General features: G+C 44.4%; 1 protein-coding gene across 8 annotated transcripts in view; it reads right to left on the bottom strand.

Moving 5' to 3' along the window:
• RALGPS1 (Ral GEF with PH domain and SH3 binding motif 1) overlaps positions 1–18,247 on the bottom strand; it is a 306,650-nt gene that overhangs the window by 162,837 nt on the left and 125,566 nt on the right. For all 8 annotated transcript variants that reach the window (XM_054500760.2, XM_054500761.2, XM_054500765.2 and 5 more), the window contains 2 exons: positions 13,065–13,154; positions 10,232–10,324 (listed from right to left, as the gene is read on the bottom strand). In XM_054500760.2, the coding sequence (XP_054356735.1) occupies positions 10,232–10,324; positions 13,065–13,154 (183 nt within the window). The remainder of the gene's footprint in view (positions 1–10,231; positions 10,325–13,064; positions 13,155–18,247) is intronic.

Genomic DNA, 18,247 nt, shown 5'->3' with positions numbered 1-18,247 from the left:
AAATCTGGAAGTTGTCTCAATGGAGGAGAAAAAAATTTCTCCAAATTTTCTTTATGAGGACTTTGGTGTCTTGTTCCCTTGCCTTGAGAGAATAATATCTCTTGATACATGGAAATATTTTTTAGCAAAGAGACTGTTGCTCCAAATATGTTAAAATTGGCTCAAAATTCCATTTCAATTCCAGTGTCTACTGTTGATATGGAAAGAATTTTTAGTGTTGTGGATAATCTATGGACCAATGGATTCAGCAGACTAAGTATGGAATCAGTAAGGAAATGAACTGGAATTTTTAAAATAATTTTTTACTTCTTTGGATGCAAAATACCCATTTCTGAAAAATAAAAAACTACAAAGTCACATACCTAATATAAAATATTAGATGCAATGGAGACTACTGTATGTAACACAAGTGAAAAACTGTAACTGAAATTTAGTGGTGTCCTGGCTAGCTGTCCATGTTTGTCTTTGACTAAAGCTATTTTAAACCCTATACAGACAGAAGTTAATTTGTAGAAAATGTAGTAATATAAATAATTCCTGTCTACAGAAAGGCAAATTATGCCTCATAAAATGCTACTGATTATCACCATGGGAATACTGACTAATTTCATACCAATTTTTAAAGTGATTTTAGCCTTCCTTACCTGAATATAAAAGTGTAGTACTCTAGCTTCTCTTTTGATACGGTTATAATATCTTACTGGTTCTCTCCTTACTCAATGAGTTAAATAAAATCTTTGACAAGTATTCATCTTATATTTGTATGAGTCATGATTTTATCTTTTTAAAAAATCATCCTTGGCCGGGCATGGCCTGTAATCCCAGCACTTTGGGAGGCCGAGGTGGGCAGATCACAAGGTCAGGAGATCGAGACCATCCTGGCAAACATGGTGAAACCCCGTCTCTACTAAAAAATACAAAAAATTAGCTGGGCATGGTGGCGGGCACCTGTAGTCCCAGCTACTTGGGAGGCTGAGGCAGGAGAATGGTGTGAACCCAGGAGGCGGAGCTTGCAGTGAGTCGAGATCACGCCACTGCACTCCAGCCTGGGCGACAGAGCGAGACACCGTCTCAAAACAAAAAAAAACAACAACAAAAATCCTTAAACAGTTACACACACACACACACATATATATACATGTATCCAATCACATGCATATACACATACATACACAATCCTGTAGGACAATTTTCTCATTTATTTCTATTAATGTTGTTAATTTTTTTATTCCACCCATGGCAACCCAGCATATATTCCCACAAAGACCCAAGAGTAGAGAGCTGGGAGGTTGAGATCGATCCCCTGATATAAGTTTGCCAAGGGCCCATTCAGGGTCCAGATCTGGTCTGGCGGTGGGCAGAGAGTCAGGCACCAAATATGCATCTCATTTGTTCAACCTGGTTTAGCAAGGAAGAATCAGAAACACTGTATAGGAGAAGGCTCTCTAGGGGAAGAACAAACTCTATTACCCAAAGAAGGAAGTGCAGGAAGAAGTAGTCCTGAAAACAAGTCTAGAGGGATTTCAACAAACACAGATGGGGCTGGAGAGGCCCCAAGGCCACAAAAGGCATGGGCGCGGGCCTGGAAGTGGGCACACGAGGGATGTTCAAGGAAACAGTAGTTTGGCTAAAGTGGAGGTAAGTGTTGCTTTGCATTAAGACTAGAAAAGACGGGAGAGATGGAAACTCACCTTTGGACAAAGTGTGGTTTTGACTTGGCCATTTGGATGCCATAGGCATGTGAACACCATCTTGACTGCTTATTCTACTTTTCCAGATACTTCAGCTCAACTTGCAAACAGGGTACCAATCACAAACTGCTAAGCATGAACAGCAAATCGAAAAGAATGAGTTGATTATGGCCATGTTTTAACAGAAAATTCCTCAGGCCAACTCTAGCATCTCTTGCACACATGACTTGGGGCTCTGAGTTGCTGTGTTGCTGGTGGTAGCAGATGTACCACTGGCCACAGCTGAAAGGTTTATGGTTTGTTTTTTAGGGTCAGGAAGTAGGTATGAAATCTTTTGGTGTTTGCTGCCAATGTCAAAATGCCTCTATTCTGTTCTCAGCACTCTGCAAGACACTCAGCACCCACCAGCTTTCATCATGTGCCACATCCCCAGATGCAAGTCTCTCTCAGAAACACTCATGAGGACAGACCAATTCTCTCTCTCATTCTAGCTCAGTCTCTTTCCTTCACTCAGAGGCATCACTGAAATACAGGGTTGGAAATCCACATGACGGTTAAAAACTGGCTGACAAAATATTATTATCATAAAACTGAAGGTGAAATAAATGCTCAAATGGCAGATCAAAAAGAAAAACTGGTGTCGGAGTGGTTGTATCTGAGCACAATGCCGCTCTGAAGGAGCGATGGCACAGAGCCCCCATCCTAGCAAGGTGGACGAAGGGTTGAGGGAGAACACTAAAAACTATCTTTAACCAGGGATATGAAAACCTTGAAGCTATGTTTTGGAGAGGTCACTCCAGTAGTGGTGTGAGGATGGCCCAGAGACAGCAAGTTCCGAAGCAATGAGACCAGCTGAGATGACAGTTCAGGCCATAAGTAAAAGGCGCTGTCATACAAGGATGGAAGCCTCTGCCAACCCATTCGAGAATAGTCAAGAAGAGTTGAAAATATTAATAATAATAATAATAATAATAATAACAACAACAACAACAGATAATACTTACCAAACCCTCAATATGAGCCAGGCATAGTTCTAAACATTTTTTCATGTATTTACTCATTTAATCCTCACTGTAAGAGGTAGGCCCAGGGCTCAACCCAGGTGTCTGATTTAGGAGGCCACGCTCTCGATCTCCATGCCCCTCATTTCTTGGTCTGAGGTCCCCACACCAATGCAGGTCATATGTAATATGTATTCAGATCCCTTCGCTGCATGACGTTCAGGCTAGGGTGACAATTTCTCATAGATGAGTTTTTCCACTCATGCTCCCTTGGGGCTCTCCTAGGCTGGAGAGGGACTTTTTGATGCAGCAATACCTGACGTGTCTCTCTGATTTCTATGGGTAGCTGAATTACAGCCCCCCATGTGTGTGCAGCCGGACTCTCCTCTCTGTGCAGGCATTACAACCCTAGCTCCCAGCTGCAAAGGCTTATACACAGCAGTTTCTCTGAACTCTGCTCGCTGTTTTGACTCTGAGAGCACTTTATTTTTAACACATGGTGACTTCCCTTTCTTGGCTTCTAATTTAGCTTTGCTTGTTGGTTTTTTAATTTGGTTGTATTTTATCCAGAATTTGTGTTTGTGTGTTTGAAGCAGGAGACTGGGAGGGAGAGGCTTATTTCTCAGTCTACCATATTGCCTAAGAGCCTAAAACACAGTCTGTTAAGAGAGTCTTCTGGCACTCACCATCATCTTCCTGGAAACCAAAGTTTGATTTCAGACACGCCAAGTGTGAGCTGTCAAAGGAACATGCAAGCAGAGGGATCTATGCAGCAGACAGCTGGAACAGGGTTCTAGGGTACAGGAGAGAGATCAGGGCTATAACTGAAAAGCCAGCCATCACTGGGGTACAGGAGGTGACACTTGAAGCTCCCCAAGCAGATGAGACCACCAAGGGATAGCAAATGGATCAGGGAAGGGGAGAGGTCACAGCCTTGCAGAACATCCACATCCATAGCAACAAAAGGAGTCAAGAGGAAGAAAATTAAGCCAAGGGAAAAGAGATTTTTCAAGAAGGGAGTTATGAACAGTGTCCAATGTTGTAGCAATGTCAAGGAAGATGAGGGTGCAAATGTCAGCAGATTTGACTGAGATCTTCTGAGAAGCAGTTCCAAGCCAGGCTATGAGGAATGATGAGGATGTGTGAGTGAGGGCTACAAATGTTGGTTTCCTCTGCATCCATCTCCTTATCGCCTCACCTGACTCACCTCCCACCTGACCAAATGCTCAGAAATGCCTCCAAAAAGCAGCTCAGGCCTATCACCACCTTCTCAACAACATCACGGGGTTGCTACTGAGGCACTGCATCAGACAAAGGGGGGCAAAGGGCACTTCCTGGATGAAAGACTTTGAATTCCAAAGTATGTGAATGTCATACATCTGCCGTCCTGTGATATTTGCAAAGTGGCCTTAGTTCTCTTGGTACAAGGAGCAATTCTCTGAATTGCAGAGCTCAATGACTGTGTTCCCTGATATCTAGGAGTGAGAGTCCCACTCCCAGGATAGTTCCCCTCCCAGGTCACCACCCTCCAGACCAGGTCTCCTGACCCATCAGCTGTGATTTCCTGCCTGCCAAGAATTTCAATTTTCACAATGCTGCTGCAAATGAGTCAAACTCTTTGGATCAATTCAGTAGGAAAGAGCGAATCACTCTGGGAACATGCACAGAGCAAGAAGAGAATGTACGTATGTGTGCACACGTGTGGGGCATGTGCGTGTTTATGTACATGCTCACACGTGGCATGTCTAGCACCTGACTGTAATTACTGTAATGAATGACTCATCCATACTCCACGAATTCCATATCACTAGATCACTCACAAAGCAGTCAGTCTCCTCTTGAGATCACTCTAATCAAAGAAAAGGTTTCATCAGCTTCTCAGTTGCTCAGGCCCAAAACCTAGGACTCATCCCTCATTCTCTTCTCTTCATCTCGACATCTCATCCAGCACACAGTCTGTCAGCTCTCCTCAGCATATCCGTTATCAGCCTGCTGTTCTCATATCCCCAGCCATACCCTGATCCTGCCAACGTCCCCTTGCTCCTGAATTCTGCCCTAACCTCCTGAATAGGCCCCCAGTTTCCACTCTTGGTCCCCATCCCCCACCCAGTTTGTTTTCCACACAGTAGCAACAGTAATTAAAAACACAAAAACCAAAGAGCAACTGGAAGCCAGATTGTGTCTGCCTCCTGTTTAAAATCCTTCAGTGCACTTGGAATAGAACCATGTAGGGCTTTGAGCCCTACATGATTGGCCCCGCCGCCCAGCCACTGCCTCTCACATCCATCTCCTCCTGGCACGCTGAGCTCTGGCCACACTGACCTCTGAGTTCCTTGCTCACACCAAGCTGATTCCTGTGCAGGGCTTTGCACCAGCCATCTCCTCTGCCTGGAATGCTCATCCCCTCATCTTGGCATGACTGGTTCCTTTTTGTCATTCAGGCCTTGACTGAAAGTACATGGCCTGAATGTACGTTAGGCCTGTACTTTAGCATGACCCTAGGGAAGCGAGGCCTTCCCTAACGCCACACTAAAGCAGACACTCAGTCATTCTCTGTCATGTATTCTGCATCGCTTTTCTTCCAATTTGACAGCTCCTTGCTGATCACTTCATGTATTCAATAAACATTTATTGATCACTTCTTGTGCCAGCCAGACTAGGCACATGTTTATTCTCCCCAACATGAAAGCCCATGAGGACAGGGGCCTTGACTATGGCTTCAGGGCCTGACATTTGAGAAATGTTTGATTTGCAGAATGAATAACAGCCACACGGTGATGTGTACTCAGGAAATCAGAAATGGCTGCTACAACTTCTTGCTTAGGTTTCATGGCTTTAAGGGAGCCAATATTCCAAAGTGGTCCCAGTGCTGGGATAAATCATTACCCATCTGCATTTTTCCAGGCCAGCTATGGTAGCCTTCCTGTTTGTGTAAGCAGACAGCATTTACTAAGGGCCTACTGTGTACAGGCCTATGTTCAGTGTCAGTCGGTCCTGTCCAGCTCACCCAGCAGCTAGCACTTAGCAGCCACCCATGGAGAGGCCAACAGGATGCCCTGCCCTAGCTTAATGGCCAATTCTCTGGAGGTCATCCGTGACGCAGCCAAGTGGCAGGTATCCTCCCACACCTGTAACTCCCTTTCACCAGGTTTCCCAGATATTCAGGCTTTCAGTGCAACCCACAGGGATGGCACAGAGAGCCGGCCTGCCCTGTCCCCGGGCCCTGTGTGCTAGCTGCATTTCTCTAGCCCCATTTCCCAAGCAGTGTAGGTGTCTATTTGTCCTTGCCCTGTGCCCAGCCTGATTCTCTCACAGGTTCTTGCCATTAGCAAGCCATCCAGCATACTCGCCAAGAAGACAGACTATAGATTCCATCAGGACAAGGCTGTGTCATGCTGGTTCTGTCACTCACAAGCTCTGGATCTTGAACAAGTCATTCTACCTCTTCAACCTCAGTTTCCTCCTCTACAAAAAAAAAAAACTGTCATAGCACTGACCTTTGGGGATGTTATGGCTGGTTCTTCCAAAGCCACCTGCACCTCCCTACTCTGTGGCACATGAGGTCTCACCAGTCCCAACTCAAAGGACAAGTGAGCAGAGAGGAAACAGCTCTCTTTGGGCAACATTTCTATGGCCATCTCATACCAGAAATTAACAGCAAAAGAAGGATGCAATGCAACTCAAGACAACACATACAATTCAAACAACAAATATATAGTGGCTGGGCACCAAGGATACAGAGAAAAATCAACATCATCAATGAGGAATGCAGTCAAAAGGGGGAGGCAGACCTATAAACAAAACTGCAGAGTTGGTGCATGCTCCACCCTGCGTGCTGTTACCAGACAGGTGCATCAAGAATACAGACGGTGGAGTCTGCCATTCCACTGGGGCTGGGGGTGATTTGGATGAAAGAAAAAGATGATGAGTTTGGCACCCTCTGTTTCCTAAATGTTCTATGCCAACTGCAGTCCTTGGATTAACAAGACATGTGAGTGAGTGAGAGGGAAGAGTCTGATCTAAAACAAAGACTGAATAGTGGGTTCACCAAGAACAAGCAGCTACCCCACAAGTGACCTTGGAGATCTCATGTTGTAATCCACACAGTGTGTATCACCTCCTCTCTCCCTGACACAATACTGTGGCAGTTGCCATTCTTATTTCCTAGGATGCTGCATCTACCCACCTTTTGCCCTGGTAAGTGGCTCTCTGTAACCAGGGAAACAGCCCTGGCTCAGCCCTTAGGACACAATAGGGAGGTTTCTCAGAATAGGAACAGGGACATGTTGTTGCCCTGAGTCCCCTGCTCTTTGGTGACATGTAGTCTTAGTTCCCTGGCATCTTCCTCTTCCCCACCAGCTAAACGCCAACTGAGGTGCAAAGACAGGAGCCAACCCAGGGAAGTATAGGAGCAACAGAAGCCATGGTATAAACAATCAATCCAAGGAATGAGTGGCCAGAAGGCATTTGCAGGGCAGCCTTCAAAGTCCTGCTGCAGCTCTCTGGCTCACTGGCTGCACATCCCCTCCCTGACAGGCCCTCCTCTGACTGCTCTTTCTGCTGCACTCCAGCAACCAGGTGCCAGCCCAGCAGCAGCCACACCCAAGACAGAGACCCAAAGGCCCGGGAGGCACCGGTAGTCTACCAACATTATTTTCAAGTTCCTAATGCAATACTTATGCTACAAAAGAGAAAACAAAAACAAAAATTAAAAAAATAAGACCCCTCTCTTGTTTTGGCTGGCGGGGGGTAGGCTGGAATTGTCTTTTTTGTTCAGTGGAGTATGGTGGTTAAGAGCATGGATTCTGGAGCCAGGCTGCTTAGGTTTGATCCTAGCCCTGCCACTTAGCTGTGGGACCCTGCATAAACCATTCTATCTTTCTGTGTCTGTTTCCTTATCTATAAATGACAACAGTAACAGTGCCTATCTCAATGGGTAGCTGTCAGAACAAAATGGTTAATAGTGTTTAGGGGCCAGGTATAAAGGCTGACACCTGTAATCCTAACAGTTTGGGAGGCTGAAGCAGGAGGATTGCTTGAGCCCAGAAGTTTGAGACCAGCCTGGGCAACACAGCCAGGCACCATCTCTACAAAAAACTTAAAAATTAGTTGGATGTGGTGGTATGGCCTGTAGTCCCAGCTACTCAGGAGGCTGAGGTGGGAGGATTGCTTGAGCCCAAGAGGCTGAGGCTACAGTGAGCTGTGTTCAGGCCACTGCACTCCAGCTGGGTGACAGAGTGAGACCTTGTCAGATAAATATAGATAGACAGATAGACAGACAGACAGACAGACAGAGACAGATAGAAAAAGCATTTAGGGCAGTGCCTGCCACATGTTTTTATCTTGGCATATGTGTGAGGAAGAACACAACCCAGATGGCCTGGAAGGGAGCTAGGTGAATATGCCCATGCCTTTGAATGGGTCCCGGGTGCAAATTCCATTCCAGGCTCCCCAAGGAGGTTTCTTCTCTCTCTCTCTCTCAATCTCTCTCTCTTTTTTAGAGATGGGGTCTTACGCTGTCACCCAAGCTGGAGGGCAGTGGCATAATCATAGCTCACTGCTGCCTTGAATTCCTGGGCTCAAGGGATCTTCCTGCCTCAGTCTCCTGCACAGCTGTGACACAGGTGCACACCACCATGCCCAGCTAATTTTGTGAATTTCTGCAGAGATGAGGTCTTGCTATGTTGCCTAGGCTGGTCTTAAACTCCTGGCCTTAAGCGATCCTCCCACCCCCAGCTTCCCAAAGTACTGGGATTATAGGAGTGAGTCACTGCACCTGGCCTGGAGGTTTATCTTCACTACAGCAAAGAACCATCAACAGGAGTGAAGACCCAGCCACCTTGAGTAGGGCCTGTCAAGCCAAACAGAGTGGTCCTGGATACTGCTGTGACCTGCTGCTGCCCACTGTCCTGGCAGTACACAGCATCCCCTGGAGGACACCATTGCTTCATCCATGGGCCTGGCTCTATCACTGAGTGGACCGTATCTCTGCGCAAGACCCTTAGACACCCCAGCCCTCTGTGCTAACTATCTCTGCCTCCACCAACTGTACAGCTTATAGGGATTGTTGAGAGTTACAATATTACTGACAGTAAAGTCTAGGCATCATGAGAAGATTCAAAAATCATCCTGCTGGGTCCTCACATAGCTCCCAGCAGTCCAAGAAACAATAACAGCATCTAAGTAATGGAAAATTCATTTGAAAAAGAATCTCCAAGCAACTTTTGAAAAAAAGCCTCACTGGTCAGATGGACTTCGAATCACAGGGCTGGCAGCAACTGCTAAGACCGGTGACTTCCAAACTTGCTTTCGACCTCCAAAGCCATTGCTCAGCTGAAATTCACCCAGAAGTCCAGTACATAAAACTGATACAAACAGAGCTGCTCTGGTGGAAATAGTGCCCAAACTGCTTGCTTGGCAGCATCTCTCCACTCTCTCAGCCCCTGGTGGCACCCAAGGCAACTCTAAGGAACCTCTGGGACTCCACGAAGCACTGATGGAAAACCAAGAATCTAGGCCAACCCCCCCAAGTTGATACAAGAAAATAAGAGGCACAGAAGTCATGCTCTGAATGGCACCTGAATGCAAACCCAGTTTTCTGACACTGGGCTAAAACTTCTCACTCTACTTTGCGAGGACTAGATCTATGGAAAACGGCAATTTAAAGAAACAAGGCTCATTTTCGATCACCTACAACATAATCCCCGAGTATTTTAAAGGCCCTTGAACCAGCCAAGTAGGAAACAGAGCCCAGCCCCACAGACTGGCAGAAAGCAGTTCGGAAATGAGTTGCAGAAGCACATCTGACAATTCCATACAGTTTCTGTCAGTTCCGTGGGATATAAACAGGTCCTGAAAGGCTTGCGCTGTGTGGCTGTGAGAGACCCCAGATCAGGCAGGCCAGGAGGTGAATGCTAATGAGCTATGGAAATAGCAATTACTTCCCCCATGTCAGGCATTGTGCCAAGCGAAGGAGGATAAAGAGGTCTGAGATATTTTTAAAGTATTTTTACAGCAGAAAAACTTTCCTACAGACTCAATTATGTAACTATCAGACTCCACCTCTGAGCTGAAATTATCCAGGGCCTTTGGAAAAAAATCCGTTTTTTCCTACACGGGGGTCACAGGTTTCTCCAGAGAAACTTAGCGGTATGGCTAGTGACCCAGGGCAGCTGCGAACCATCAGCCCAGAGACCTTCCCAAGGACAGTTTGGAGCCTGCCAGAGAAAAATTCCAGCCAAGTGGAGGGCAGAAGTCATGCCGCTGACCCGGTCATCACACATGACACGGTGGTGTCCAGGAAGATCCACTCTGGGGGCTTCTGACCCCAGCCACGTCAGCACCTTCACCATTCCCTGGTGCCAAAATGGGGCTGGGGTCACTGACGGAGTGAGGATGCCTACAGAACTGTCATCAACTCATAGTAACTCTGCTGTTGGCAAAGTATAGACAGTAAGAGAAAGGCTGGGGCTGTGGAATGAAGAACTTCACCAATGAAATGATAGCCAAAATCAGATAGACTTAGGGAGATTAACTTACAGCCCAGGTTTTTGTCAGCCTGAAGATGGGAGCACTTTGTAATGCTGACACCACAGACATGAGAGAATGAAGGTTGTTGAGTTCTAGAAGTTTCTGAAAAAAAGATATGGAATAGATTATTTTGCTGCTATAAACAACAGAACAAAAACATGCTCAAGTGTTACCAAATGTCATATTTATGAAATTCAATTACACTTAAAAATATCTCATGTAGAAAACATAGTTCTAAGGATTTCATAGAAACCATATGCTTTTTTTCTCTAAAATTGTCAAAAGGTGAGTCTGCATCTAAAACGTGCAAAATTTCATAAGCTGACTAGTCTGGACAGAAACGTGGCACGGGGTAAGGTCTGATAGTGTGCATTATGTTCTTTTTTTAGACAAATCTGAATACTGTCCCAGCAGGCTTTTGTAAACTAAAACCCCAACTGTGCCAACAGCATCAACGTGGGTCTTCTATGATTATCTTAACACCAGAAGGAGACAGAGGCCGAGGAAAGATGGTACCAATCTGCATAATCCCTCTCAGCTGGGAAGGCAATGCTCGGGCTTCCCCATCACTTGACCATGTTCCTTTGAACCAGACCTCAAATTAGTGAGAACATTTGGATTCAATTCAGTCTCAGACAAGTTTCTTACCATGGAGGGAAACAGAATGAGACACAGTCGAGTGTAAGTGCAGAAAAATGCGACTGCTCTGTTCCTGGTTTTATGCTAAGAGAAACTTGCTAACAGGACGGGGGTGCCATTTCTCATTCTTGGGAGTCAATGAAGTTTGGGTTATTAGGCAGGCTCTATGGAACCAAAAGACCTGGTTCCAATCCCAGCTCCCACTACTTGTGTGTCCTTCAGCAAGTTACCTAATCCTTCTGAGCCTTGATGTCCTCATACTTAACATGTGGAAGGCAATCACGGCACTTCTGCTACATGAGACAGTGCATATCAACTGCCTAGACCAGTGGCTGGTCCCAGGGCAGGAGTTCAGTACAATATGAGTCTCAGCCTTGTCTTTTCCCACCCCCGTCACTTAAGTATTTCCAAGCTCAGTTGCCTCTTCCTCTAATATGTCTTTCCTGACCGTGCCCCCACAGAAGTCCATGCATATCTGTAGCACACTGGATTGTACTTGCTTTTTACTTGCCTCTCTCTCACCCTGGACTGTGTGTTTCCTAAGAGCAGGGACAAAGTTTTGTCTACCATCATGTCTCTGGTACCCAGTACAGTGCCCAGCACATTGTAGGGCCTAGTGAAATGCATAAAGAAAGGAAAAGCCCTTATACTTAGTCCTCACAGCTCTGTTCCTACTTGGAAATTTCTCTCTCACCACATGAGCTAAATACTTCATTTCATACATCTCGTAACATTCTCTAATTGTTTCCCGTGTGTAAGAACAGATTCTCTAAGTGAATTGAATTTCATTCTATGTATCTGCATTGTTATGCCTGTCACAGAACTTCTTTTTAGAGCTGAAAGGGCTCTGGAAATTATCTAACCCACAGCTCTGGAAATTACCTAACCCACCCCTTTCATTTTATAGATGGGAAAACCAAGGCCCAGAGAAAGGAAGGGGCTTGCACAAGGAAAGACCCAGGGCACAGGGCCAGCATGACAGTCTGCCACACAGAAAATGGCAGAGATTAAGGAGGGATCATTTTGGATTCCATGGGTGGGCACCATAAACACATTTCCAAACTGACAGCCCAGGAGGACTGGAACCACATCCTACTTTCTCTTGTGGCCCAGTACAGAACTGATTGACAGCAACAAATATCATTAAGCCCAGCACCAGTTCCAAGTACTTCAGGAGAATGCATAGGAAGTAAATGTGGCCATTGCTCTTAACATAAATAGATGATGCACTTAACCTGCCCATGAGAGCCAGCAGAGCAGCTTCCCTGAAGGCAGAGAGGCACGACTCCAATTCCTGCCCACCACTGACTGGCTATGGGGCCCTGAGCATGGACTCTTCACCTCTCTAAGCTCTCCTTCCTCTGCAAATGGAATAATAATCATGTGAGCACTGAATATGATCAGGTCAGTAAAGCAGCTGACCATAGCACGGTGCCTGGCTCGTAAAGGGCAGCTTTCCTAGGACCCGGGTGGGAAGACAACACATGCACACATGAAGCAAGCAGCGAAACAGCCAGCATGATGCTGCGGCTGAGAGTCAGGCAAGCCTGAGTGGTTGAAACCAGTGTATGGGGAGGGGCTGCTGGGCATGACAGTGGTCCAGGATGGCCCACGGGATGGCATAGCATTCCTAGAGATAAGGGAAGAGGAGGGAAAAGGTGATTCCCAACAAGGACAGAATCTATCAGGCCAGGGGGCAGGAGGTGGGGATGGGGGGCTGCAGAGTCATCTGGCCCAGACCTGAATCTCAGTGGGAGGTGAGTGGGGTGTGCTGACTGCTGACAATATTGTGCAGGATGTGATGATATCACAAGCATTGAGCATTGATGCTAACTAAAATCCATCAACCCCCAGAACTGGCTAAATCTAAAGTAGGAGAATGAATGGATTCCAGGGGCAGCCTCTGGGTCCTGCCTTGCGGAGAGACTGTGAAAGCCCAGGTAAGAAGAACGGCTGGCCACCAAAATTATAGGGTGTGGGGCACGCTGCCAATTTGCGCACAAGGTGCTAGGGGGCTGGTGAGTACCCAGGCAGGTCTAACAGCTGGCTCTGCCTGGGGAAGTCAAGCCACAGCACCCTGTTTGAACTGTGCCCGGCAGGCCCACAGCAAAGCAGCTCCCAAAGTACTGAGGAAACATATTTTTGGGGAGGAGGTGTGGGAGAGAAGAGGGAAAGGAAGGAAAAATAATAATAAAAAGCTTACCTTGGCTATTTTCACAAAATGGCTGAGGATTTCTGCCCTTATTTTTAAAGTCTGTGCTGTTAGAATTTCTCGTACAACCCAAAAACTGACCTGTAGAGTCAAATACACACACATACACACATACACACCAGAAAAGTTGTTAATTGCTGGACCACCAATGTCCCCCTTGCCCACCGTTGTTATGGGATGTCCAAGAGGTCAGGAAACTGGGAGAGGACAGCCTGGGGTCACATGAGTTAAAGAGTTCCTCTACAGCACCCAACCCTGCAAATGGGCCATGTTCCCAGCACCCTGTCTCCAGTGCACACTGCAGTGCCAAAAGAAAGCAGCACTTTCCTCATCATCCCAGGGATGGCTGGGCCTCCATGACACGAGTCTCGAGAAGCGCTGCTGGGAATCCTGAGGTGAATCAGACTGAATTCCTGCTCAGAAGGATCCCAGTTGTGGGGAGATCATAGATGATGGGTGGATGGAGGGACAGATGGACAAACAGCCAAAGCGACATGCATATTGGTAGGACCACTTGTGAGGTCCATATCCCCAGCCAGCCCTAAGATAAGGAGGATTCATCAATATTTGCACAATTTTAACAAATTTAATTTTTTGGGAGAGGCCCATCCCCTAATGTAAATGATATAGAAGTATCTCTTTCGAAGTTCCACAAAGCAGTGCATGTTACAGGGCATGTTTTCCTGGAGACAGCATGCACCAAAAAGGGTATGATGGTAGCTTTGGTTCAGAACCCCATTCATGCTTGACCTCTCACATACAGCAACAGCCTGAACCCCTGTGTCTGATGGTGGAACAGGAAAGTCATCTACCAGAGTGGAGCTGACTCACATGGCACCTCAATGCAACGGAAGAGACTCATGCCAAGAAATGCTGGGAAGTGGCTAGCTCTTCCTGTTTATGTTTCACTTCTGTAACAACAGTTCTATGTGAAACACGGATGCCCAAGAGTGCAATGACAGCACTGCAAAGAAAGGTGGAGAGCCAGGCAAAGCACAGGGCATAGGGAGAATTAAAAAGAAGGCAAGGCATCTAAAACCCCTAAACTTTATAGGGAAAAATATAGTTAAGGATATTCCAGAGCTAATAAAACAAGCTTACTGCTGCAATAAAATGTATTCTCGTTATTGAAATACCATCACTTTTCAAATAGAAAGCAAAGAAAGAGAAACCAAGAATCAACAATGTGCTTTTTATATTAAGCAGGAGTATTATAGAAATGTTTTCTCAGTGTAATTATCTGTGGTTGCCTCTAGGACATGACTGGGTTTCCATGGAATCATTTTTTCCAAGGAATTGCCCACAATTAAGTTCAGACTCAAATATTTACTAGCCAGTTGCAGAAAAAAGTTTTTCTAAATACCTAATGGGATGCCCACAAACCGTATATTTTCATATGTGTAGTTTACATGTGTAATTTAATAGACTCCTGCATGTCAAAGAATCACATGTTTATGGCATATTATGGAAAGTGGAAGCACTGACTCTGGAACTGCAGCCCATGTTGTGCAGAGGCAACTCTGAGTCAACAACTCGATTCAGCAGAGTTCCATGAAGCCCCTTCGGTGTGCGGGCTCCAGGCACTGGGAATCCAGACCTTCCTGAAATTGAGGTGACCAAAGGAGGAGGCAGAATCCTTAAGGAATCACTATATTACAAGGCAGCTGGTAATAGTGGCCATGGAAGAAGTTCAAACAGTAAATCAAAGTATGAGAGAGGTAATGATAGAGGAAGGCTTCTCGAAGAAGATAGGCCTTGAAAGATGGGTAGACTTTAAACAAGAGAAGACTGAAGTGTGGCCATATGTTCCATGACCAGGGATGGCTGGATAGGCTGAAAGCACTGGTGTTGCAGGAGTGCTGTGGGTGGGGGCTGTGAGTGATGATAAGGGTGGGGAGGGAGAAAAAGACCAGATTGGGTGTGTGGTGGGGAGGGGAGGACTGGTGCAACAAGGTGAGAGGAAGGAGCTAAAACACTATGCTACAAAGGGACTTTCAGAGGCTTCTGAGCAGGGTGATAGATGAGATCCTTTGCAAGGATAGAGACACCGATTAGAAAACTGATGCAATGGTCTCAGTGAGAGATGAGGAAGTCTGAGCCAGGGCCATGCTGAAGGAGATGGGAAGAAGAGGGAGATAAGGAAGCCATTACAAAGGTAGAATCAGCATAGTTTTAAACACTTTTTTATTTTATTCTCTTTTCTAACTACAAAACTTAAGTTTTTAACTTCAGAAGTTTGATGCAGAAAACAAGGAATAAGAGATAAGTACAAAAGTAAGACGTAAGAGATAAGTACAAAAAGACAAAGAAATCTCAGTCTCACATATAGACCAACATCATAAACACTGTGGTATGCATCCATCTAGTCTTTTTTTCCTTTTTTTTTTTTTTTTTTTGAGAAGGCGTCTTGCTCTGTCACCGAGGCTGGAGTGCAGTGGCACGATCTCCGCTCACTGCAACCTCCGCCACCTGGGTTCAAGCGATTCTCCTCCCTCAGCCTCCTCAGTAGCTGGGATTACAGGCATGCACCACCACACCAGGCTAATTTTTGTATTTTTAGTAGAGATGGGGTTTCACCGTATTGGCCAGGCTGATCTCGAACTCCTGACCTCAGGTGATCTGCCTGCCTTGGCCTCTCAAAGTGCTGGGATTACAGGCATGAGCCACCATGCCTGGCCATCTTTTTTTTCTCTACATAGAATATGTTTGTCTCTTAAAACTAAATTGGTGTATATTAATTATGTATCAAGATTTTTATAAGTGAATATTCTTCTACAATTTTTAGCAGCTTCCAAGTATTTCATCATAGAGAAGTATCATCATTTTCTTAAATAACCCTCTACTGTTGAATAGGTTATTTCTAATTTTGTTGTAATAATGCTGAGATGAATATCTTTATACATATGTTTGTACACTTTTTATTAAGGTCCTCAGATAAATTCCTGTAAAGTAGAGTGAATAAAAGCATGTGTACCTGTTTTCAAAAGTATATGTAAAAAAACGTGGCCTCCAAAAGGTCTATTTGTTTACCCATCAACAAGCTGAAGCAGATCCATGTTGCCATACACAGGCCAATACCAGTTACTATCAGTTTTTGTTTTTTTTTTTTTAACTAATTCAATGGAAAAAAATGGTATTTCACAGTTTCAATTTCACATTTCTTTCATGACTATTCAGGTGTTTTTTGTTTGTTTTGCTTTTTTTCAGTTAACTTTTTTTGTTCCAAATATTTATAGGTCATTTGTATTATTTGCCTTCTGAACTGCCTGCACAGGTCCTTGTGAAGAACTATCTTTCTACTGGGACGTCTTTCCTTCCAACCTCAAACTCCTGGGCTCAAGTACCCTCCCACCTCAGCCTGTCAAGTAGCTGAGACTACAGGCATGCATCACCACACCTGGCTTTTTTTTTTTTTTTTTCTTTGGTATGGATGGGATCTCACTATGTCACCCAAGCAGGTTTTTTTCTTATTATTGATTAATAGAAGCTCTTTGTGTAGCAAATAAAAATACATGTTGTGAGTCATATATTGTACCAAGAGCATGTAGACATTGGTACTCTTATACATTGTTTGGAGGAATCGTAATCAATAACATTTTGAAGAACAACTTGAACATATCTTTCAAGATGTTTAAGATATAGTCTCCCTAGAATATTTACCTTATAAAAATACAGAAATATAGAAACACAGATATACCAGGTTTCATTGAAGCACTATCTACAATTTTTAAAAGCCCATTGATAGGGAATTGGTTACACGATTTACACTACCACCTCAAACTCTGCAAGGAAGTCACTAAGCTCAGCCAATATTTAACAAGTGGGAAGTTACATTCTACCTTCTTGAGGTCTAATCTACATAGATTATTTGAAATTCTTCTGCATGAGAGATTTGTCAATTCTTCCACATTTATTTATATCAGTATAGACTTATGGATATTTATTTTATACTTCGGGTTACAATCCAATACTGTTATTTATATGCTGCTCAAATTGTTCCAGCTTTGGCCTTTGAGAGTTCTTTCAGTTGGCTCCTGCATCCCTTTGACACAACCCCTGTATTGTTTTGGTTTGTTAGTTTGAGCACTTCCTTATCTTCTGGCAATACAATATGCAACAGGCTCATCTTTTACATTTCTTGCCTTAGTCTTAAAATTAGTCGTTTCTCCAAGGAACGTTGGTTCCTTTTATCAAATAACAGTATTAGAAACCAAGATTAGCACAAAACAGGTATGAAGTATGCTTGCTGCTACTGGGGTATCATTGTTTCTAGGTACTCTCAGCCGGCAGAACCAAGAAATGTGTGTGTGTGTGTACACTAACCCATGCCTATATACATATCTGTAAAGATTTCTATATGTAACCATCTATATCTGTATTAAGCTAAACATGAGTTCATACTGATGTCTCCAACTGTAATCCATTACCACATGGGTCGTTCTAGCCTCCTCACACCTAGCTTATCTGTAATTTCCCACTCCAACAGTGAGAAACTTGGTTCCCACCATCTGCCACCCATTTCCTTATACTCTCTTATATTCATCCAATTCTTACATTGTTTGATTCCAGTACACAGGGATAATGGTTTCAGAATTGTTACCCATCCCCCTTGGGAAACAACTTTATCAAATAGAGTATGGTGCTTATATACAGTTCCTTTGTCTTTAGCCTTATAGGCACCACTCTATTACAAATTTACTTAGGTCAGCAATGTTTTCTCTCCCCGTCCTCAGTGAGGTGGTTCATACATTTATAATAGATTCTTTTGTTACATTCTGCTATAACATTTTGTAACATTATATGTAACAAAATGTAACAAAGTGTTACATTGATCCAAGTTGAATTTTAAAAATTTGCATATATTAAAGTTTCCTCTTAGCGCTATAAAGTTCACAAATGCACTGTGTCATGTATCCATCATGACAATATCATATAGTTTCACTGCCTTAAAAAAAAAAAAAAAAAAACCCAGGCTTCACCTATTCGGCCCTCTCCCCTTTCCAAAGCCCTGACAAACACTGATTTGTTTATCATCTCTATAGCTTTACTTTTTCCAGAATGCCAAAAAAGGAAATATAAATGTAGAAGTATAATCATGTTGATAACTTGATTTATTCTAGCAAGAACATTTTCTTTGCTTTGTAATAAACCAACAATAATGATTCAGGAGGAGG

The sequence above is a fragment of the Pongo pygmaeus genome, chromosome 13 (genome assembly GCF_028885625.2).
Source record: "Pongo pygmaeus isolate AG05252 chromosome 13, NHGRI_mPonPyg2-v2.0_pri, whole genome shotgun sequence".
Classification (NCBI taxonomy): domain Eukaryota; kingdom Metazoa; phylum Chordata; class Mammalia; order Primates; family Hominidae; genus Pongo; species Pongo pygmaeus.
This window is presented reverse-complemented; position numbering and strand designations above follow the sequence as displayed.